Genomic DNA, 22684 nt, shown 5'->3' on the forward strand with positions numbered 1-22684 from the left:
ATAACAAAAAAGACAATGACAACTAAAATAAGATGTACAGAAGTTTAATGGACACATATCAACTGTCATCATTAAGGAACCACACTCATCCTTCAAAAAAACCTGAAAAGTCCTCCTCAGTTAAGAAATACTTGTTCTAGCTGTTAATAATGGAGAAAAGGCATCCAAGATTTAGACAATTTTAGAATATAAATTCCTTAGAAAAATAAGATTTTTCATGGAATAAGATTACAAGGAGGGGAAACTCACCACCTGGAGACAGATCATATTGTCATAAATATTGTCAGGAAATTTTTTCCTGACATTAAAATTAAATCTATCCCTGAAATTTTCACTCAATGCCAAAAGAAAGTGATCAAGACCCTAGAAATTTTTGTGTTATATGTATGGTAGGACACTAACAAGAAGTCAAAGGATATAAACGGGGAGGGATTAGTTATAATCTACACTGTTAAATGGAATGACAACATAGATCAGATCAATTGCAGTGTGGGAATAGATGTTCAGTTATTTCACTTATGTCCAATTCTTCATGATCCCATTGAGGTTTTCTTGGAAGAGATACTGGAGTGGTTTGCCATTTCCTTCTCCAGCTCACTTTATGATGAAGAAATTGAAGCAGGCAGGAATAAGTGTCCCAGAGTCACACAGCAAGTAAATGTCTGAGGCAGGTTTGACCTCAGGTCTGACTCCAGGCTAGCATGCTAGCCATTGTGCCACCTCACTATCCCCTAGTGGGAGTACTACCAGAAATTAAACATTATTATAAAACAAGCATCAAAATTTGGCTGATTAGATCTGCAAAATTGAAATGTAAACAGACCAGTATTCAATAAACCCAAGATTATTAACTTCTTCAATCTAACCAAAAAGCACCATTAATTTCCATAATATACACAAAAAGCTCCAAATGAATAATCAACCTAAATATAAATGTCATATTATGGATTTTTTAAAATGTTGCTTTGTTCAGAAGAACTGATCAACATTCTATCAACATTCTGTAATGTGTAATCATTTATTTTGTTCAGTGATATTTTTAACATCAAAAGTATTTTTAAAAAATCAGAAGTACAGCAAAACTGATTTAGTACAACTTATTTGTCCTTTGAAATGTAATGTGTTCCACAAATAAACCATGATACATTATGGAAGCTTTGTTTTCAGAGAACCTATGTTCAAATCCCAACTGTTTTTTTGTTTTTTTTTTTTTTTTTGCCAAGTGTATGATGCTGCAGAAGTTACTTAGGATGGCTATGTCTTGGTTTCCACATGTGTAAAGAAAAAGAATTGGACTAGATCAAAGCTTCTAAAACTGTGGGTAATGACCTGATATTGGGTGGCATAACAATGTGATAATCACAAAATTATTATCAATAAATGTTTGAAATTTATGCCTTTTTTATAGATCTGTATACCAGAAGTTGCATAAAAATTTCTTGGGCAAAAAGTGATTGCAAGTGGAAAAAGTTTAACATGTCCTGGACCAGAATAGACATCATCTATTCTTTATAGGACAGGTAGGTAGCATAAGGAATAGAGCACCAGCCCTGGAGACAGAAGGATCTGAGTTCAAATGTGATCTCAGACATTTACTAGCTGTGTGACACTTAATTCTCCAGCTCCTTCCCCCTCTCCCTCCCAAAACACCTCAAAATATATGTTTTAGCATTTGTTTTATGATTCTATAATTATATATAATTATATAACTATATATATATATATATTAAAGGCTTAAAATATCAATTCTACCTTCTCAACACCAATATAAAGTAATTTAAGATAACTTATTCATGGACAAGAAAAACAAATTTTTTAGCCAATCAAAACAGCTACAGGTATGAGACAAATCTCAAATATAAGAGATGTTTCAACTGATTTAAATTAGCGGTTTTTTTTTTTTTAATGTCTTTAGTATTTTACATACTCAACAGTTTTTCCTAGTATTCCTCCTCCCTCTCCCAGGGAGCTATTCCATACAATGGGAAAAGAGGAAAAAAAAAAAAAAAAAAAAAAAACTGGCACAACCATTCAATAAAAGTTTAAAAAGTATGAAACATACAATGAACAATTCTTATGAATCTGCCAACTCCATGAACAGATGGATCAGGGGTGTCCTCTCATCTTTCTTTTTTGAGTCATGCTAGATTGTTAACATCTTACTACATTCATTTTTAGGTTTTTGATGTGGTTTTCTCTTCATCTATACTGTGGCAGTCACTGGCTGTTTTCTTGGCTCTTTTTTAACTTTACTGTGCATCAATTCATGTAGATCTCATGTAGAAGCAAAACATGCTTCTCTATCCATATTCATAATTTCTTACAAAACAGTAGCATTTCTTTGCAAAGATACTGGAGTGTTTTGCCATTTGCTTTTTTCCAGCTCATTTTACAGATAAGGCAACTAAGACCAATAGGGTTATAAAGAGACTTGCCCAAAGTCACACAGCTATAAGTGTCTGAGGCGAGATTTGAACTGAAGATAAATCACACTGATTATCAACACTCTATTCCTTATACCTTCCAGTTACCCACAGAAATCCATTACATATCATAATTTGTTTAGCTATTCTCAGGGCATCTGTCTTTTTTTTAATGAAAACAAAGGATTGAAAACAAGTGTTGCTATAAATATTTCAAATACATATGGGTACTTTCTTATCAATGGCTTTCTTGAGATAGAAGTGCAGAGAGAGACTGTGAGTCAAAAGGCCTGGATGTTTTAATTGCTTATTTGGATAATTCCAAATTGCTTTTCAAAATGATTATACCAATTCAGAGCTCCATCAATGATGTATTAGTGTCTGCATTGCTGGTGGAGTCTTGAACTAAGAGAGACATTCGGAGGGAGCTCTTGAAATCAAGCAAAAAGATAGGCTTCTAAGCTAACCGGGCTATATTGGAGGCAATAAAAGATCTGAACTTTTATTACCTGGCTGCGTTTTGGGTAATTATTTACTCTTAACTGAAACTAAGGCTGCCTCCAAGAAAACCTTCCCGATAAACCTGCTCTTTCTCCCAGAGAGAACCATCATCTTATATATTATATTTAAAAGAAGAAAATCATCACAGAAAACTATCTTTACATATATTTAGAAAAATAAAATACCACTGAGAAAAAACAAACAATGATAAATACCCTGTCATCCCACAATCGTCCCAATATTGACTATGGTCCTTTTTTGGTAATTTTTGACAATTTGCAAGGTGGGAAGTGAAACAACTTCATGGTATTGTGATTTGCATTTTTCTAGTTATTAGTGATTTGGAACAGTCTTTCATTGGCTGTCAATACATGCAATTTTTCTTTTAAAAATTATATATTCTTATCCTTTAACCATTTATCTACTGAACATAAATTAATTTAACATATCAAGTCAACATTTCAAAGAACCAATTTCTATGAAGAAAATCATCTACATTTCCCAAAACTATTATTTATTATCAATTTTTAAAATGTTAAAATTTTAAGCATTCAATGGTGATAGAACTTTTCAATGCTTAAAGGTTTTTAAATTTTGTCATCTGTTTACTGATGAGGTTTAATTCAAATAAAGATATCCCTGCAGCTACACAATGACAAATTAACATTACCTATGTTATACTATATTTTTACATATTTTGCTAAATATTTCTCAATTACAATTTAATCTGGTTGGGTCTTTAATTTGATAGCTATGGTTGTGAAGACTGACTATAGTTATGGCATATTACCACCAAGATGATAAAACTTTCTGAACTGGTTAGACTGGTTTTCTACACATAATTTATCAAACGAATACATGTTATATAGTAGTTTAAATAGAAAAAAAAATAGTTTAAATCTTAAAATTTCAATTTTCCCCAGCAATTCAAAGTGGGTTTGACCTTCATAAAATAACATTATAATAATTATATAAAAGCATAACTCATTAACATTCAGTTGAAAAGATTTATATTACTTCTCATATTTGAAATTATAAAAAAAAGTTTAAAACTAGTTTTGGCCACCATAAACATGACAAAATGCCTATTTATAACAGTCATTTGCATTATTAAATTTGTGACAGTGGATTATTTTATATTTCTTACACTGCCAAAATCTGTTCTCAAGTCACAAAAACAACTCAGTAAGTGTGTGTGTGAGTGCCATGCACAGAAGTACATTGTAAAATTGCTACTGATAAAAAGATTCAATTTATTTTTGCAGAACATATAACAAAGGCTTTGGAAGTTAAACAAAAGCATCAAAATACAAATTATCTGCTCCACATTTTATTCAAGAGACTTTCTAAAAATCACAAAATGAGACATTCATAGAAAATCCCATGATAACAAAAGTAAATTGATCTATGTACCATTCTGACAAATTTTAAAACATGCCTTTGTTCAAAGAGGAGAAAATGAATTATGAAAATGTATATTTAAAAATTAATAACCTAGAAATCAACAGTCCATTCATTATAAAAAGATAATTAAAAATTAAGAGTATCTATGTTTTTCCATGGCTCTTTTTCAAAATGTAATTGATAGTTTTGCTGAGGTGAACTTTTTAAATACAATGCCATCTCTGAATCCTTAATAGATTTTTCTAAGAGTTTTTATCACTAATAATAAGAAAACAGCCAAAGGTTAAACTTAGCAATCAAAAGTAGAAAGTGCTTGTGTGACTGCTTGTGTGAGTAGATATCCCTAGATTCAATCAAAAAACATGTAAACAAAATCCTTAAATATAAAATTTTTCATTTTTATACCTCCAGTTAGCTTCCTGGTCTTTCAATTCTTTTTCTTGGGGCTATTTCAAAGTAACCCAAATGATTTTGCGTTAATTACTTTCTGATGAAAAGGGTGCTGGGCCTGAAGTCAAAGAAGGACAGAAATTCTGATTCTGATACTTAGCAGCGATGTGACCCTGGGCAGACAACCCACTTCACACTATTAAAGGCTCATCTGATCATCTATGAAATCAAGACAATGGACTAAAGAATTTCTGGAGTCATTTCTAACTCTAAGTCTATGGCTCTATGGTCTTAAAATCTTGTTGAGAGGAAAAAAGATACCAAATCAAATCTCTCTGGCCACTTTGAAAGCCACAAGTGACTTGAAACATCTTAGCTATCAACTTCTTCCTCCAAATTCAATTTTCTACTTGCATGTTTTTTTTTTTTAATAAATATACAGGAAAACATCCAACTAAATCTTTCTAAAATGTTTTCAGACTTGTCTGCAGCTCTAAGAAATCAATTAGTTCTACCTATGTCAACCTTCCTATAGTCTTTTCTCCTAATAAAGTGTTTAAATGCATCTTTGAATTGGGGTAGATTGTTTTAATCTACTGGCCAGCATTCAAATTTAAAATCCTATAGAGGAGGACTCAATCAACATAGCAAATTTAGTATTAAGGAGTTTTCCTATAACCTTATCACAATATATGGACAATCCTTTAATCTATTTGAAAGGACCTTAGGATTCAGGGCTATTGGATGAAAGGCAGATAAGTTATGCCAGACAAGGAAAAAAATTTTGTAATTGATCCAAAAGATTAAGTCACTCCTCTTTGTTGATATTCTGAGGGAGTTAGAAGAGAAGTGCAATTGCCCTCTCATTCAGCCATACAGGCTGTGAGTAAATGGTGCCCCTTTTTCTTTTGTATTATTCTTTCCTGATCTTAGGTGAAAGAATATTCTGAGATGAATGTTCAGATGACATGGCAAGTTCAGGAGAGTCAAAGGTCCCACTGGAAAGCAGAAGCAGTGGCTGCAGCTGCTATAGTGACAGTGTCTAATAACAAAAGTATCACCTGCTGATAAATGTGATAAGATAGTCCTTCAAAGATAGTGACCCTTTCAGAGAAACTCTTTAGGAACTACAGAAGCGCTGGGTGTGAATTCTTAAGGGGCCTAACAGAGAGCTATACCTAAAAAAAACTTTATGAAAATCCCAGGAAAAAAGGCTAGGAGCCCCCTTTGCCACAAGGGTTCCCTATACAAGTGCCTCATACTTTTGAACTTGAGTATACTCTCACTAAGAAGAAATGAACAAAAGGATATGAAGGAGATATTTAATATAAATTCTTTTTACTATAACCATCCATCTTGATAAATTCTTTAGTAAAGACTAATTGAAGTTTTGGTGTCAATGAGATGCACACCAGAGGGGTTTGGCACACCAGGATGTAAAAAGCAGTGACCTCTCTTAGGACTCTAGTGAATATGAGTACAGATAAGACAAAGGAGCTCCCATCTTATACAGAGGAAAGGGGCTTCATTTGAGATAATCTTACAATCTTAACACTTAAAATATTGCAGTAGAGATTCACTACCTGGGACTCTTGTATACCCTAGCTTTATGAGTTCCAGTAGAAAAGGATGGGCAATTCCCTCTTCATTTAGATTTAGCCTCAGTCAAACTGAGACCTGTTAAAGATCTTAGCTTAAAAAGGCCAGGATCTCCCACTGCATCCAGGGCCATCTCCAGTCCTACTGACCTTTATCTTGTCACTGGACCCAGATGGCTCTGGAAGAGAAAGTGAGGCAGATTACCTTGCCCAACCCTCCCTCACTTAAATCCAATTCATTTGAAAGTCATGGCATCATTTCCCTTAAGTCACTGTCCATTTAGAGAACAAAGGACAGACAACAACAATAACAATTGAGTCACACTGTTTTTCCACAGAGTTTTCTTCAAATTCAAACCAGTTCCTTTAAGATAACCTTTGTCTGAATGATGATCCAACTATTTCAAGTAATGTGCTTAGTGTACTATATAAGGGCTCATGTATGTGTGTATATTTTTTTCTTTTAAAGTGATCTAGCTTTGCTTGCTGGATTAACTCGAGTATTTAGTAACTCCTTGCTTACAAGCTCAATATTATGCTAAATGATGGGAATACACATAAAAGCAAACAAGATGTCACTAGATCTCAAAGAGCTTATATTCAAGTTGCAGAATACATTAAAGGAATTCTAAAAGAAGAGTGGGGGGGAGAAATTTATGAAGTATTGGGGAGGCCAGGTTAGATTAGCTAGATCAGACAAAACTCACTTTTCAGAGCTTACATATAAAACTAAAGATTCAGAGAAATCAACCCCAAGTACCTAATCTCCTTTGGGATTTACTTGATCTTTCCCTTCTTTTAACTAAGTCCACTTAGCCAAGGGATGTGTATAGACATTCAATTCATATTTCCCAGGTAACATAGGAATTTCTGGAGAAATTGTGGGTATGCTATGTTGTTTTAGGAGCCTAGAGAATTTTGCTATGTTCCAAGTATGATGGAGCACCCTAGATATGTTTTGTCCAGATCTCTACTTTGCCTCCTCATATGTAACTCCTCATTGTTGCAAAAACTCAAAGGAAATTTTTTAGGAGAAAGTACCATGTCATGGGCAAAGTGGACCTGTTCAGCACCAACACCAACAATTTGCCCTGCAATGAATTTCATGAGGACTACACAAGGAAGAAAATTATCTTTGGAAAGCACGAGGGCCAAAGTAAACATGAGTATACACCCTTGGAGTGACAAAAATGTTTTCTATTTAAAAAAATATTTATTTTCTTCAGTTACATGTAAAAATAACATATCATTTACAATTTCAATTAGATTGTCAGATTTGTTGGCATACAATTGGGCAAAACAGCTCCTAATTAATGCTTTAAATTTCTTCTTCATTGATGGCAAATTCATTCTTTTCATTTTTGATGTTGGTAATTTTTTTCCTTTCCACTTTCTAATCAAATGAACTATAGTTATCTATTTTGTTGCTTTTTCATAAAACCAACTCTTAGTCTTATTAGTTTAATAGTTTTCTTGTTTTCAGTTTTATTAATATCTCTCCTTTGAGTTTCAGAATTTATAATTTGGTATTTACTTGAGGGGTTTTTAATTTGTTCTTTGTCTAGATTTTTGGTTACATGCCCAATTTACTGATCTCTTTCTGTATTTATTCATTATTTAGAAATAAAAAAAATTTCCCCTAAAAAATGCTTTGGCTGATCCCATAGATTCTTCTATGTTGTCTCATTATTGTCATCCTCTTGGATAAAATTATTGTTTGTGGTCTATCCACTGTGCCACCGAGCTGCCCCCTTAATTGTTTCTCTAATTTATTGTTTGATTCACTCATTCTTAAGAATTACATTATTTAATTTCCAATTGGCTTTTACCTTATCTTTCCCTGGCCATTTACTGAATTTAATTTTTATTGCATCATAATCTGAAAAGAAAACATTTACTATTTCTGGCTTCTGCATTTGATGGTGAGATTTTTATGCCTTAATACATGGCCAATTTTTGTGTAGGTGCCATGTATTGATGAGGAAAAAGTATATTCCTTTCTATCCCTATTCAATTTTCTTCAGAGGTCTATTATATCTAGGTTTTCTAAGATTTTATTAACCTCCCTAATTTATTTCTTGTTTATTTTGTCATTAGATTTATCTAATTCTAAGATAAAGAGGTTGAGGTTACCCACTAGCACAGTTTTATTATTTTTTCTTCCTATAATTGGCTTAATTTCTCTAAGAATTTGGATGCTGTACTACTTGGTATATATACATTTAGTATCAATATAATTTCATCATCTATGGTACCCTTTAATAAGATGTAGTTTCTTTATTTCTTTTAATTAGATCTATTCTTGCTTTTGCTTTATCTGAGATCAGACTTGCTGCTCTGGATAAAGCATAATAAATCCAGCTCCAGCCTTTTACCCTTACTCTGTATATATCTGTTTCAAATGTGTTTCTTGCAAATAACATTATAGAATTATATTTTTTAATCTACTCAGCTATCTGCTTCCGTTTTATGGGAGAGTTCATCCCATTCACATTCACAGTTATGATACTAGCTCTATTTTCCCTCTATCCTATTTTCTCTCTGTATATACTTTATTCTCTCTTTCCAACCTGTCCTTCCTTCCTAATGTTTTGTTTCTGACTTACCTGGGCCTTCAACTTGCCCTCCTTTCCCTTCTATTGCTCTTCCTCTCTTCTCTTATCCCTTTCTCTGCCCTCCCTTTTATCTAGCCCTTGCCTTTTCTTTCTTACTTCCTTTCCCCTCTTACTTTCTTATAAGGTAAGATAAGTTTCTACATTAAGAGAATGTTATTCTCTCTTTGAGCCAAAACTGATGAGATTAAGCTTCAGACAATGCTCACACCCCTCTCTCTCTTCATTCTATTGTACAAAATAGGTCTTTTGAGCCTCTTTACATGATTTAATTTATTCCATTGTATCTCCCCTTTCCTCCTCTTTTAGTATAATCCTTTTTCCAACCTTAATGTTTTTTTCTTTAATATCATCACATCAGAGTCAATTTACACCCACAAGTTTGGTCTATGTATAGTCTTTTTAACTGCCCTAAATCTAAAGAGTTAAAAGTATCATTTTCCCATCTAGAACTGTAAAGGTTATTTAATCTTTAAATAATGAGGCTTTTTTCTTCCTTGTTTACCTTTTCTATACCTCTCTTGAGTTGTGTGTTTGATGACCAAATTTTCTGTTTCGCTCTGGTCTTTTCAATAGATATTAAAAATCCCTTACTTTATTGAAGAACCATCTCTTCCCCTGAAAGATAGTGCTCAATCTCACTGGGTATTGATTCTTAATTGTATTACAGAATATGGTGTTCCAGGGCATCTGATCCTTTACTGTAGAAGCTGCTAGATCCTGGGTAATCCTGACTGTGGGCTCCCTGATATCTGCAGTTTACAGTATTTTTTCCTTGATATTATAGTTCTACAGTTTTGCAACAATGTTTCTTTGGATTTTCCTTCTAGGGTCTCTTTCCAAAGGTGATATGGAATTCTTTCAAAGACTATTTTGCCCTCTCTTTCTAGTATACCAGGATAGTTTTTCTTGATGATCCCTTGAAGAACGCTTTCCAAGCTCTTTTTTTTTTTATTCTTTTTAATTTTTTTGACTGATTCTTGATGTCTCATAGAATCATTAACTTCCATTTGCATGGTTTTAGTTTTTAATGTATGATTTTTTTCAGTTACTTTTTGTATCTCTTTTTCCATTCGATGAACTCTACTTTTTAAATTATTATTTTCTTCAATTGATTTTTTTTTTGCATTTGACCAATTATATATTTAAAAAATTATTTTCTTCAGTCAATCTTCCTGTCTATCTCTGTCCGTTTGTGTATGTATCTCCCTCCCTCCATCTGTGTGTGTATGTGTGTGTGTGTGTGTGTGTGTGTGTGTGTGTGTGTGTGTCTCTCTCTCTCTCCCTCCCTCCCTCCATCTGCCTGTGTCCCTGTGTCTCCCTCCATCCTTCTGTCCCTCCCTTTGCCCATCTCTGTCTGTCTGACCATCCTTCTATCTGTCTCTCTCTCATGTTTCCTAATTCCTATTCTTAGCTATTAGTTCCATATCTCTATTTTAGGACATTTTGAATTTTTAAAAAAAAAAAATTGAAATACCCCACTTATTAAATCAAATAACAGTAATTAACAATCACATTTCACTTAGGAGATAAGTCTCAAACTCCACCAATATAGTTTCATAACTTTAAAAATTCTAATGATTACTCCTGTAAAACTATTTTCTTTTCAGATCCTATTCTTTCTCCCTCCCTCACCCTCTTCTCCCCCCACCCCCATTTTTGCCTAAAATCAGTGAATAGAAGTTATAAAAATTGCTGCTTGATATAAAGAATATACTTCTTAACAATTAGAGCTGTCTAAAAGTCGAACAAGCTCTTGGAGGCAAATGCTATCTTTTTTTCCTTCAGAATATTTTTAATATATTTAAGCATAACATACAATATATATCAATTTTCCTCCTAGGTCAGTATCTTAAATAAAGCAGTTGTGTTTTCAGAAGTGTCAAGGATAACGTTTCTTAATCCCTAATCTTAGTTATTAGTTCCCTATCTCTATTCCAGGGTATTTTGAATTATTAAAAAAAAAAAAAAAGATACCCTATAATGTTGTGGTTATTATATATAATATGGATATAATAATGTGGAGGTCTCTGGACTAGTCTTCCTTTCAACAGAGTAACCACCATGAGAACAGCTAGGGATAAAGTTTAAATTCTTTATTATCTCCTTCACAGTCTAGTTTCCTTGCCTGGGGCCCTGGACAGCTTTCTGGAGGTCCTCTACAATGTCTCTTGGTTTCTGTGGGGGAGACCGGAGGACCACCACAATAGTCTCTGTCTTGAAGTCTCCTTGAGTCCGGGAGCTTGTGCTGCCACAGCTCTAGCTGCCAGTCCTTTGTCTTCCCCAAGTCTGTTCTAGTCCCCCACAGTGATGGGAGATGGAATGAATGTTTCTGGCTGAGTTTGTCCCAGATTTATATGCTCTATTTTAATTACATCATAGGTGTGAATCTTGTAGAACTATATTAAATAATAAATATATGTACTGAATTAGAGAACTATTAATCACCATGCTAAATTAGATAACCATTGTCTTATTAATTCCACTGAGTTAACATCTTTCTGCAGAATTCTTGTTTCATTACAGAGTTCTGGCCCATTACAATACTTTACTCATCAAATCAAATGACAAGAATTAACATTCATATTTGTTTAGCAGGAAATAGTCTCAGACTATACCAATTGGGTTTCATAATTTTAAAAATTCTGAAGATTGGGGCAGTGGATAATGCAGTAGATAAGTGCTAGCCCTGAAGTCAGGAGGACCTGAGCTCAAATCCGGCCTCAGACACTTAAAACTTAATACTTTCTAGCAATGTGACCCTGGGCAAGTCACTTAACCCAATTATTTTAACCTCCCCTCCTCCACCCCCCCAAAAAATTCTGAAACACTCCTCTAGAACTATTTTCTTTTCAGAATCTATTTTCTGGGAAGTTATGTATATTTTTCCAAAATAAAAGAGTTACATTAATATGAGATGAAATTTAAGATTATAGCAATGTGACTGATGAAACAAAAAATTATCACAGAAGAATGTTAAGTAAAGATGTTATTTAAACATTATTTACTTTGTTTATCTTAGCTGAAATATAACAATGAGAGAAGGAACATACCTGCTACATTCTACTAGAGTAATTTTAAGGCGGCCTTCTGTAAGTCCATATTGTTGTATATACAAATATTGTTCATTTTCCTCCTTTGAAGTTTGTGAGAGTTGAAATGAGAAAAACGGCTTGAATCTGACAAAAATTAAAAGGAAAAAGTCATAAGTTTCTTGTTTTCAAAAACCTTGGGAATAAAACAAAATATGCTAATCTTAATCACCTGCAATAAAAGATCAGGCAATCCATCTCTTTAGGTCATGCTCATATAATTTTTTTTTATTCGACTGGGCCAAGATTAAATTCAGAATGCTAAAATATTGCTGGAAAATATTTGCCTTTCCTAACCCAAACAAATCAATACTAACGTCAAAAATAGAACAAATCCTTTCTACGAATTCCATAAAATTACATAAAAATTCCTGAGAATGCTTGAAAGAAATCTGGTAGAAACTAGGTATAAATAAACACCTCACTATATCTACCAAAATAAGCTCTAGAATATATAAGTTGACACAGGTGGTGACATTATAAAGAAATTAGAGATATCAAGAAAAATTTTTTTCAGATAAGGATCTAGTCTCCAATATATGAGAAACTGATTCAAATTTATAAGTAATTTCTCAATTAATAATGATCTAAGAATATGAACAATTTTCTAAAGAAGAAATTTAAGCTATCAATAGCCAAAATCAAGATGTCAATAGGTATGACAAAATGTGTCAAATCATAAATAATTAGAAAAATGTAAATTAAAGCAACTCTGAGGTTGTATCTCACATCCAACATATTGGCAAAATGAAAAAGATTGTGGAAAAATGGACACATGAATGTATTGTTGGGGGGAACTGTGAATTAAGACAACCACTATACAAAGAAATTCGGAACCACACCCCAAAATTTAGCCCAAACAGTGTATATAGCCTTTTAGACCCAGTAAATGACCATTAGGCCTATAACCCAGAGACCAAATAAAGAAGAAAAACCTCCTTTCTGTGGTGGTAAAAAAATGAAACTAGAAGCTAAGATGACACATAAATTGGGGAATGGCTGAACAAATTATGGTATATGAAATTAACAGAATAGTACTGTGATGGAACAAATGCTGAAGAGAAGGAGAAAATCCTAGTGTAATGATGTACACTGGTAATCCCTTCTACTGAGTGAAAGGCTAACGCTGATAAATCACTCAAGTTTGTTAGTTCTGAGCTACAATGCCATAGTCATTTGGGTTTCCAAAATCCAACACTAATTTAATGATTCTTAAGAAATAAAGGCCTGAAGAGGAAGAAAATACTAAATTTTAAGTGTTCTTAGAATTATCCCACTACATGAATGAGACAACATGATAATATTCCTAAGATGCACCTGCTGAGTATATCTCTAAAATTAAGGGTTGATATGGAGATGAGCTTCAGAAATATATACATTTGTTATTATAAGGCATTCTATGATTATTATATCTTTAAAGTTGGCTAATATTAAAAATAGGAGTTAATTACACATTAATTAGTTTGTAGGCTGACATGAACTGAGACATAAAATGTGAAACTTCTTTGAAATCAATTTCAATAATTAAGTAGTAGAGTATAACAGGAAGGGAAACTTGAGTATCATATATAAAGAAATTCTTTATCCAATTGACTAGCAGGATTGCATGCCTCTAGACTATAGGTCAAGAGGGGATTGTGTGGAAATTTGAGTTGTGGCAGTTCAAATGCCTTTTTTACTTGTGGTTCATGACTCAAACATAAAAGAAAGTTTTACAGTAGTTCTGAATTCCTAATTTAAAAAAAAAAATCTTTATCCCTCAGAAGAAAAGCAAGTTTGAGTAGAAGCTGATGCCACTAGAAGCTTTAGTTTCTCTCCATAAGGAATTAAGCAGTGGATCAGAAGCAGTAAGGACCAAAAAATAAGAATGCTTCTTAAGGTCTACAAAAAACATGAATTAAGAGACTTTTACTGTCAGAAGCAAAATAATCACAGACAAGGGCATGAATAAAGACAAAGTAGTTCAGGAAACAAAAAAGAGGGCAAGAGATTATATTTTTGTTCAAGAATTGGTTTAATTTGAAAGATAAAGTAAACTTAATAAAAAAAACCCAAGTTTAAGGAATTCATTTATTTAAGAAAGGTTTATGGGCATGAACTTTTGCTTTTTAATCATTATTTTCAAAATAAAGTGTTCCAGTTTTATTTTTAAAAAATTCCAAAATATTTATATTAAAAATAAAAATTTTCTTAGAATATTTCCTTAGAAAATCATGTATTTAATGAGCAATGTCTAGAAAAAAATTTCACTGCTTTCAAGGCTCTGAGGCTTTACATGGGCCACTGTTAAGTAGAAAGTTTTATTTCCTTTACCACAAATACAGGACTATATGGGATCATAAAATATGAGCGTTAATAATAACTAATATTTATATAGTGCTTTAATAATCTTGTGAGTTATTATTACAACTATTATTATTCCATTTTACATATGTATAAACTGGATCTTCAAAATGTAAAGTGAAGCGGCAAGAAGCCTTTCCTAGGGTTTCTTCATCCTTATATCTTCCCTCTGAGATTGCTCTTAATCTATCTTGGCTACAACATGGTTGTACAGTGCTTTGCAATCTGTACAATTGCAATCCCCAATTGAGTATGAGCTCCTTAAGAGCAAGTTCTCTGATCCCTCCCTTCCCCCCTTCTCTTTATATTTACAGTGCTCAGAACCAGTGCCATGCACCCAGTCATCTGAAGTGCTAGCTAATTGACTGGTTTATTAGCTGGATGCTGCATTGCTAGGAAGGGTCAGAAGCAATATTTGCTCAGGTCTTTGTGACCCCAAGTCCAATGCTTTCCACTATACCCTTTATCTTCATAAGAATTTGCTCTAAATTATCCCTAAGAATTCAGAAATCCTTTCTACAGCACTGGTGATGCTCATCTTTTACATTTTTCTTGACAAATTGTTCTCATTTTTAAGGATCCAGAAAGTCATTTTTAGGGAGCCAGAAGCTCGAGAGTACATCATTTAGCCAAGATCACATAAGAAGTTAGTGGTAAAGTCAGAAATAAAAAGAAACTTTCCAATTATTTTAAGATTTCACTAAATGTTTACACCTCTAAAAATCAGTGTTTGTGAACCTTTTTATCTTTGTGATGAGGACACTATAATGTAGCAATTAGGATACTTATTTAGCAATACCAAAAAAAGGGGAGGTGGGGGGCTTAATCACAGTAAAAGTAGACTTTTAATTTTAAAAATATTTTTACAATACCAAATGTAGGTGAACATCTTTTAAAATTTTGTTTTGTTTCAGTTTGCTTTCATTTAAGGGAGATGCTACAAAATACTGATCCTGAGGAATTAGGCTACCTCGCCACTAATTTTATATGTAATCAGAAGTAGGGAGACTATTTTAAAAAACTGAACATATTTAACCTATATCATATTTTTTGCTGTCTTGGGAAGGGAGAAGGTAAGGAAAAGAACAATTAAAAAAATGAATGTTGAAAACTGTCTTTTACATGTATTTGGAAAAATAAAATACTATTGAAACAGAAGTAGGGAGACCATTAGGAGATTCCATAAGGAATAAAGAAGGCAGAGTGAGATAATTTGTTGGGGTCTTAAAAAGCATGAGTGAAAATAAGACAAGGCGACAGAGAATTCAAAAGACAAGCATGAAGCTGAACACGCTAATTCTAGGATCAGTACTTTGAAGAAAAACCAGAGCAGGGATGATGGGATTGGGAAAATGGAAAGGATTTCAGTGACTAGAGGTTATAGAAAAGATAAAGAATAAATTTTAAGAGGGCTGTGAGGTACCAGACATTTCTGAGGTTGGGATTATGAGGGTAGAATATTTGGAGTGATGTAATCATGGTTATGATTACATCACGGATATGACTGATTTTCTATGCGATGAAATGATGGAAAGATCATGGGAATTGCGGGGATTGATTAAACAAACTGGATGAGAATGTGATTGAGGATGTCAACATGTATAGTGAAATCACCAAGGGTTTTTGTTGTTGTTCTGTTTGGGAGATTGGAGTAGTAAGAGTGAGGATTAGAAAATAGATTTGGATGTCTTTCCAAAAAGAGGTGGAAAAGAGGTGAAAATGACTAAGAGCTTGTAGATAACCAGCAAGAAAATGTGGCTAGATAAATAATTGCATGGAATGAACCATTAAGGAAAAGAGATGGCTGAGGGACAGCAGAAAGGTAAAGTCTGGAAATGATGGTAAGAAAAAGAACTAGGGCACAGACAGTTGGTGTAGTAGAAAGAGCACTGGTACTATAGTCAGGAGGGACCCAAGTTCAAATCTGGCTTCAGACACTTAATATGTCCTATCTGTGTGACCTTGGGCAAATCACTTAACCTCAATTGCCTTGCAAAAAAATAATTTTTTAAAAGAAAGAGACCTAAGCTTCCTCTGTCACAGTGTTTTCAGCAATGTCAGAGAAGAATTACCTAGTTCTATAAAGGGTTAGCCAGATTCATACTCTAATATGGACAGAGCTAAGTTTATAATAACTTACAAAAACTCAAGAAGACAGGAATGTAAGAGAAATTTAAAAGGAAGGTCAGTTTGCTAAATGAACTCCAAAGGGCAAGAGAAAAAGCCAGAGCAGCTGAGGTGAGAAAGGAATTTTTGTTTAAACTAGATAAGATTTCCCCAATTCCAGGAGGAGAAAAAGATTTGCTAACTACAGAATTCTTACGAAAGTAGTTTGGTGTAGTGAAAGAAGAACAGATGATAAAATTAATCATAGTTTCATATTTCTGCTCAGCACAGCTTGAATTACCCTAGTAGGGAACTTGTTGCCATAGTCATAATAGATAATCATGGGCATGATTATCTATAAATAACAGACTAAGTGGACCATACACAAAAGCAGAAGGATAGCTCAAATCTGAATAGACTATACACAATATGAACAAAAACAGAAATGGGGTCAAAAAGCATCAATAGAGAAAATCGTGAAATTGATTCAGAAGCAAGACTTTGAAAATATAAATAACATAATTAATCATAAAACTTAGTAGACTAAGATAGTCATCTCAATCTTCCAAAAATTCTAAGATAAGTAAAGAACAAATTAGAAGTCATGACATGTTTATGGAGGTAATAAGTTTTTGTTTTTAAATCCACATTGGTCAATAATTTATGATTTTTCCCCATTTGATCAGTATTAATAAAGTTTAATAATTGACTTTTTATAAAAAATATGTATTCTTAATTCCTAGCATAACTTCTGACATACAGTAGGTAATTAATAAATGTTTACTGCTAGAATGATAAAATCTTATTTAGAATATTTGGCAAAATTCTTACTAGTACAAAATATAAAATTCTGAGGCACAGTTAAGCCCCTTTACACAGGAATAAAGAGTGTTTCCCTACTTAATAGATTGCATGTTCTCCCACACAGAACAAAGTTCCACCAATACCCACATATCTCACCAGAAGATAAGAAAAAAAAAAAAATTAATGGCGTCATTTCACATAGGCACTTGTCTCTTTCTCTGTTCTTAGGCAGACAGACAAATTCACAGATACAATTAGACTCAGTATTCTCAAAGGTTCCTTCCTGATTTATGTATGAAGAGTCTGTGTTTCTAATTTCTTATACCCTATTTGGAATTTCTTTTATCTTCACTGACTTTGTATTTGTCTTCCTGTAATTCAAACTTTAATTTGTAATCATTTTAATTGTCATATTTCTTTTCTTGCCTTTTTCCTTCCTCCAGCCCTAAATTCCTACGGGAGCATCATGTCAGCAAGATGGCTGAATAGCAGAATGATCTATGCAATAAGTCTTTCCCCTTTCAACTACCCCCCCCCCCAAAAAAATCTTCTAAACACACCTAGAAAACGCACATAATTCTGATTAGGGAAATCTAAGGAAAAAAAAATCAAGTCATTTTTCCAGCAAGGAGACAGAGAGGCATGTGAACACTGGGGACCGAACGTAGCCAGCAAAACTACTGTTGAAGCATCCTAGTCCAGGAAATCATTAAGATTCCCCATTAATATTGGAGCACTACAATGGAAAAAGGTGCCACGTAGATGCTTTTTCTTTGACTATTCAGTTCTTAAGCACAGATCCAAAAAAATCAAAGAGGAGTTTTGCATCACCTTTCCTGGTCAACTGCCACCAAGGGAGAGGCCCTAGACTTTTCTCAGAAAGGAACAGGTTCAAAAGAAAATAACAGCTGTGGGGCTCAAACCACAAGAGCAGTTTTGGAAAAACCAGGGAAGACTTATATAAACTGAAGCAGAACAATGTGAACACAATCATAAGAGCAATTTATTCAATGGCAACAAAAGGATCAGGACAAACAACTCTGAAAAACTTAGGGACTCTAATCAACCTAATTACCAACCTACCTCTTAAAAGGTGACTCAGTACAGAATGAGACATATATGTGTATTTATATTTTACATACATTTACTTTTATATGTATATGTATTATACACAGTTATGTACAGGGGTTTTGTCTGTCTTTTGTTTTCAATAAAGGCAGCCAGGATTTGAGGTTGAGAGAAAATACAGCAAATTTTTATTGATTAAAAAAGCATTGAATTTTTTTTTAAATTCAAAGAACAAATTCTTATTTTTAACAAAGTGCTATGCTGAAAATGAAAACTGCAAAATCATAATGAATAAGATTGGTACTAAAATTACACGTGAAAACCCCTCCTTAACCCCAATCCCAGAATTAAGAGGGTAGACTCAGGGTCTAAAACACTTCATACAGTGTTAGATTTAAAAAAAAAAAAAAAAAGTACCAACTGGTTCCCCCTCATTAAAAAAAAAAAAAAAAACTAATTATTTGTTACTTTCTCAAGGAGGGGGAAGAATAAAGCAAAAATTTTATGCAATATAAAAATAAAAGATATTAATGAAAAACTATCTGAAAAAATAAAGTAGGTTGCTTGTTGTCTTAATAGATGGCATCACATCTAGAGATCACTAAAGAATTGTACTTAACATTTTTCTATCTTAAGTGAAACTTAGTGATATCCAAAAATCTGTGAGCTCATCAATCAGTCCGGGTATAGGTACTATCTGTCCAATGCAGATAGTAAGCCCTCTATCCCTTCTCATTCTGTCCTCTTATCCCTGTTCTTTCTTAAATCTACCAGAAAGAATCAACCAAGTTTGTTGGAGATCTTTCTTTGGCACTGTTAATGTTTTGTGGATACTATATCTAACCAACTATTTATAATATAACCATTTGCAATAAACACACACACACACACACACACATATAAAAAACACATAATACAGATTTATATAACTATTCTATTATAGTCCCTCATTTTTCTTACATGAAAGACCTCTTTTCTACTTATGTAAAATAAAAAAAAATAACAGCTTTTATTTTTCAAAATACACACAAAGATAATTTTCAACATTTATTCTTGTAAAACCTTGTTTCAAATTTCTCCCCTCTTTTCTTTCTTCCCTCCCCTACACAGCAAATAATCCAACATAGATTAAACACGTGCAATTCTTCTAAATATATTTCCACATTTATCATGCAACTCAAGAAAAATCAGATCAAAAAAGGAAAAAAAAAAAAGAAAAAGAAAAAAAAAGTAACAACAACAACAAAGGTGAAGATCTATGTTGTGATCTATATTCAATTCTGATAGTCCTCTCTCTGGTAATGATGTATTTTATGACATTTGTGATTGTCACAATTGCTACAGTCTATTGCAAATCTTATCACAATTCCTTGGAATACCTATAAATACAATTCTTCAAATGTCATGGGATTCCATTATTCCAATTATAAAGTAAATGAAAGAATATTAGTATTAAACAGATAGGCTTCAGATGGATAAAGGCTGGACTAATTGGTTGCTAAAGTTCTTTCCAAATCCGAGATGCTTTAATTTTTTGTCAGAGGCAACATTCTAATCCTAGACTCTCAGCTTTGGATCCAGTACTCTCAAACTCATGACAACTGTTTTGGGAACTTACGGTATAATCAAGATTATAAAGAATCTAGAAGAAACTGGTCATTTTTCAGAGCCAAGCTTTTAACATCACCAATCCTATTTTAAAATTTTAATTAATTAGTAGCACTCCAACATACCATATACCTCCCAGATCTTTTAAATAATATTGCATAGATGATTTCAGAAAGGCCTGGAGACTTACATGAACTGATGCTCAGAAATGAGCAGGACCAGGAGATCATTATATACTTCAACAATACTATATGATGATCAATTCTGATGGACAACAATGAGATGAACCAAATCAGTTCCAATAGAGCAGTAATGAATTGAATCAGCTACACCCAGTGAAAAGAACTCTGGGAGATGAATATGAACCACTACACAGAATTCTCAATCCCTCTATTTTTGTCCACCTGCATTTTTTATTTCCTTCACAAACTAATAGTACACTATTTTAAAGTCCGACTTTTTTTGTACAGCAAAATAACTGTATGGACATGTATACATATATTTAACTTATACTTTAATATATTTAACATGTATTGATCAATCTGCCATCTGGGGGAAGAGATGGAGGGAAGGAGGAGAAAAGTTGGAACAAAAGGTTTTGCAATTGTCAATGCTGAAAAATTACCCATGCATATATCTTGTAAATAAAAAGCTATAATCAATCAATCAATAAATAATGCTGCATATAATTTGACTTCTGGATTATTCAAGAATCATCAAAAACCAGGATCTTCAACGAGTCCCCCATATATATATTTAACAAAAGTGTCTTTTATATTCAAAATTATTATGCTATTTATAAAAAAATTTTATATCAATTTTATAATTATTAAATATACCTCACTATATTGAGGTACAAGAAGATGGCTATTCATCTTTCAAAACTAGATCACTGAATCGTCTCTCAACTATCTTTCTGATTCTATTCTATTCTAATTGTAATTGTTATCATCACCACCAACTTCACTATTATTAATTATGACTATCAATAATTAATTATGATGGGACTAATCACATGTACTAAAATCTTAAAGAAAGGCACAAATAGTCCTCTTTATGAAATTTCTTACTGTGGCTAATACTGATGAAATCCACTCCTAAAAGAAAGATTATATTGTCTGAATTCCACATGGAAAAGAAGACTTCTGAATATACCTGCAGAGATAGCTAAAGTCTGCTTTTCTTTCCTCTCTGTCTATAAACTTAACCTCTGCTGTAATCTAAATTAGATCTCAACCAGGTCACTATCATTGAACTCCATAATTTGGTGCTGTTCTATAAGCAAAAACCACAATGATTAATAAGAATTGGATGAATAAAAATCAAATTCCCAAATGCTTCATAATTTCTCTAAGTAACTTCACAGACACACTGAACAAAAAATTTAACAAGGTAAGTGAAGAAGTTCATAAGAGAATGCTTAACATTATTTGACTCCAAGATAGCCGATACCCATATACACCAAGATAATGGACTGAATGAGATGAGATGCTCAGAGAATAAAAATAATTCTCTAGTTCTGTATCTGATAAACTTTTCATATCTCTAGATTAATCACAATTACAATACGAAGATCCCCCTTTTGAACCTTCCATCTGTCTAAATTTCTCAAATTCTCAGCTCTTAGCCACTACACCATGGTCAAAAACCACAGCACAACTGCCAAAACTATAGCAATTGTTTTCTGGAAAAAAAAAAAATAGAGACACAGACACAGATACACACAAGTAGGATGAGATGGAAAAACAAACTTGGAAAAAGTGAAAAATGACTTGTACAAGGTCATATCAAGGAAACGAACAGTAAAATGAGGAATGGAACAGAAATGCTCTTTCAATCTCATGATCCACTGCAATAGACCAAACTGTTTCCAGAAAAAAATTTTAAAAGACTACATTATCCCAAAGGTCCCAGAATTAGTATAATGTTAGCTTTACTATACTTCAGATTATTAAATAAGCTTAATATTTTTTCAATCAACAAAAATTTATCTGATATTCCTCCGTCTACTCCCATTAGAAAAACAAAACTTTGGTATAGGGCCATGTACAATATATATGTGTGTGTATACATGTACACATGCAAATATAAATACACATAAATGTATATGCATTTTGACAAGAGTTATAGCCAGTCTTTGTCTCCCTGTGCTGATGTGGCCTGGAAAAACGACTATAACTTTTTCTTGGACTTTCCCATCAAAATTCAGTTTACTGTATTTTTTAGATATATTTGGAGCAGTTGAGAGCAAGAGGGTGAGCTCATTTAATTTCTTAATGCTTTTCTACCACCAAATTCATACAAATGAAGTTGACTGCAACATAATTGCTTTTATGTCAAATCAAACTACAAAGAAAACTTTTTAAAATAAGTTTATCTGCTTATTAAACTAGATATATATGGAATCAATATTCACATCATCCTCAAAAACAGCTACCAAGATTACCTAGTAAACATTCTAACAATGCAGAATGGAAAGGACAGAAACTTTGTACATAACAAATAAAGAGAAATTCATTATTTACTAAATAGTGAGTTCTTCCTGGGATGCAAATACCTAAAAGAACCAATAGTAAAACAAATTACAAAATATACTTTCTTTCTTTAACGTACATGTTTGACACATAATGGATCACTTGCCATCTAGGAGAGGGAAGGGGGGAAAAGGAGGGGAAAAAAATTGGAACACAAGGTTTTGTAAGGGTGAATGTTGAAAATTATGCATATGTTTTGAA

The 22684-nt window shown here is 32.9% G+C and overlaps 1 protein-coding gene across 2 annotated transcripts in view; it reads right to left on the reverse strand.

Moving 5' to 3' along the window:
* Positions 1 to 22684, reverse strand: part of PDZD8 (PDZ domain containing 8) — a 93182-nt gene that overhangs the window by 54131 nt on the left and 16367 nt on the right. For both annotated transcript variants that reach the window (XM_051981515.1, XM_051981514.1), the window contains exon 2: positions 11982 to 12107. In XM_051981515.1, coding sequence (XP_051837475.1) covers positions 11982 to 12107 — 126 coding nt within the window. The remainder of the gene's footprint in view (positions 1 to 11981; positions 12108 to 22684) is intronic.

Source organism: Antechinus flavipes, chromosome 2 (genome assembly GCF_016432865.1).
Source record: "Antechinus flavipes isolate AdamAnt ecotype Samford, QLD, Australia chromosome 2, AdamAnt_v2, whole genome shotgun sequence".
NCBI classification, from domain to species: domain Eukaryota; kingdom Metazoa; phylum Chordata; class Mammalia; order Dasyuromorphia; family Dasyuridae; genus Antechinus; species Antechinus flavipes.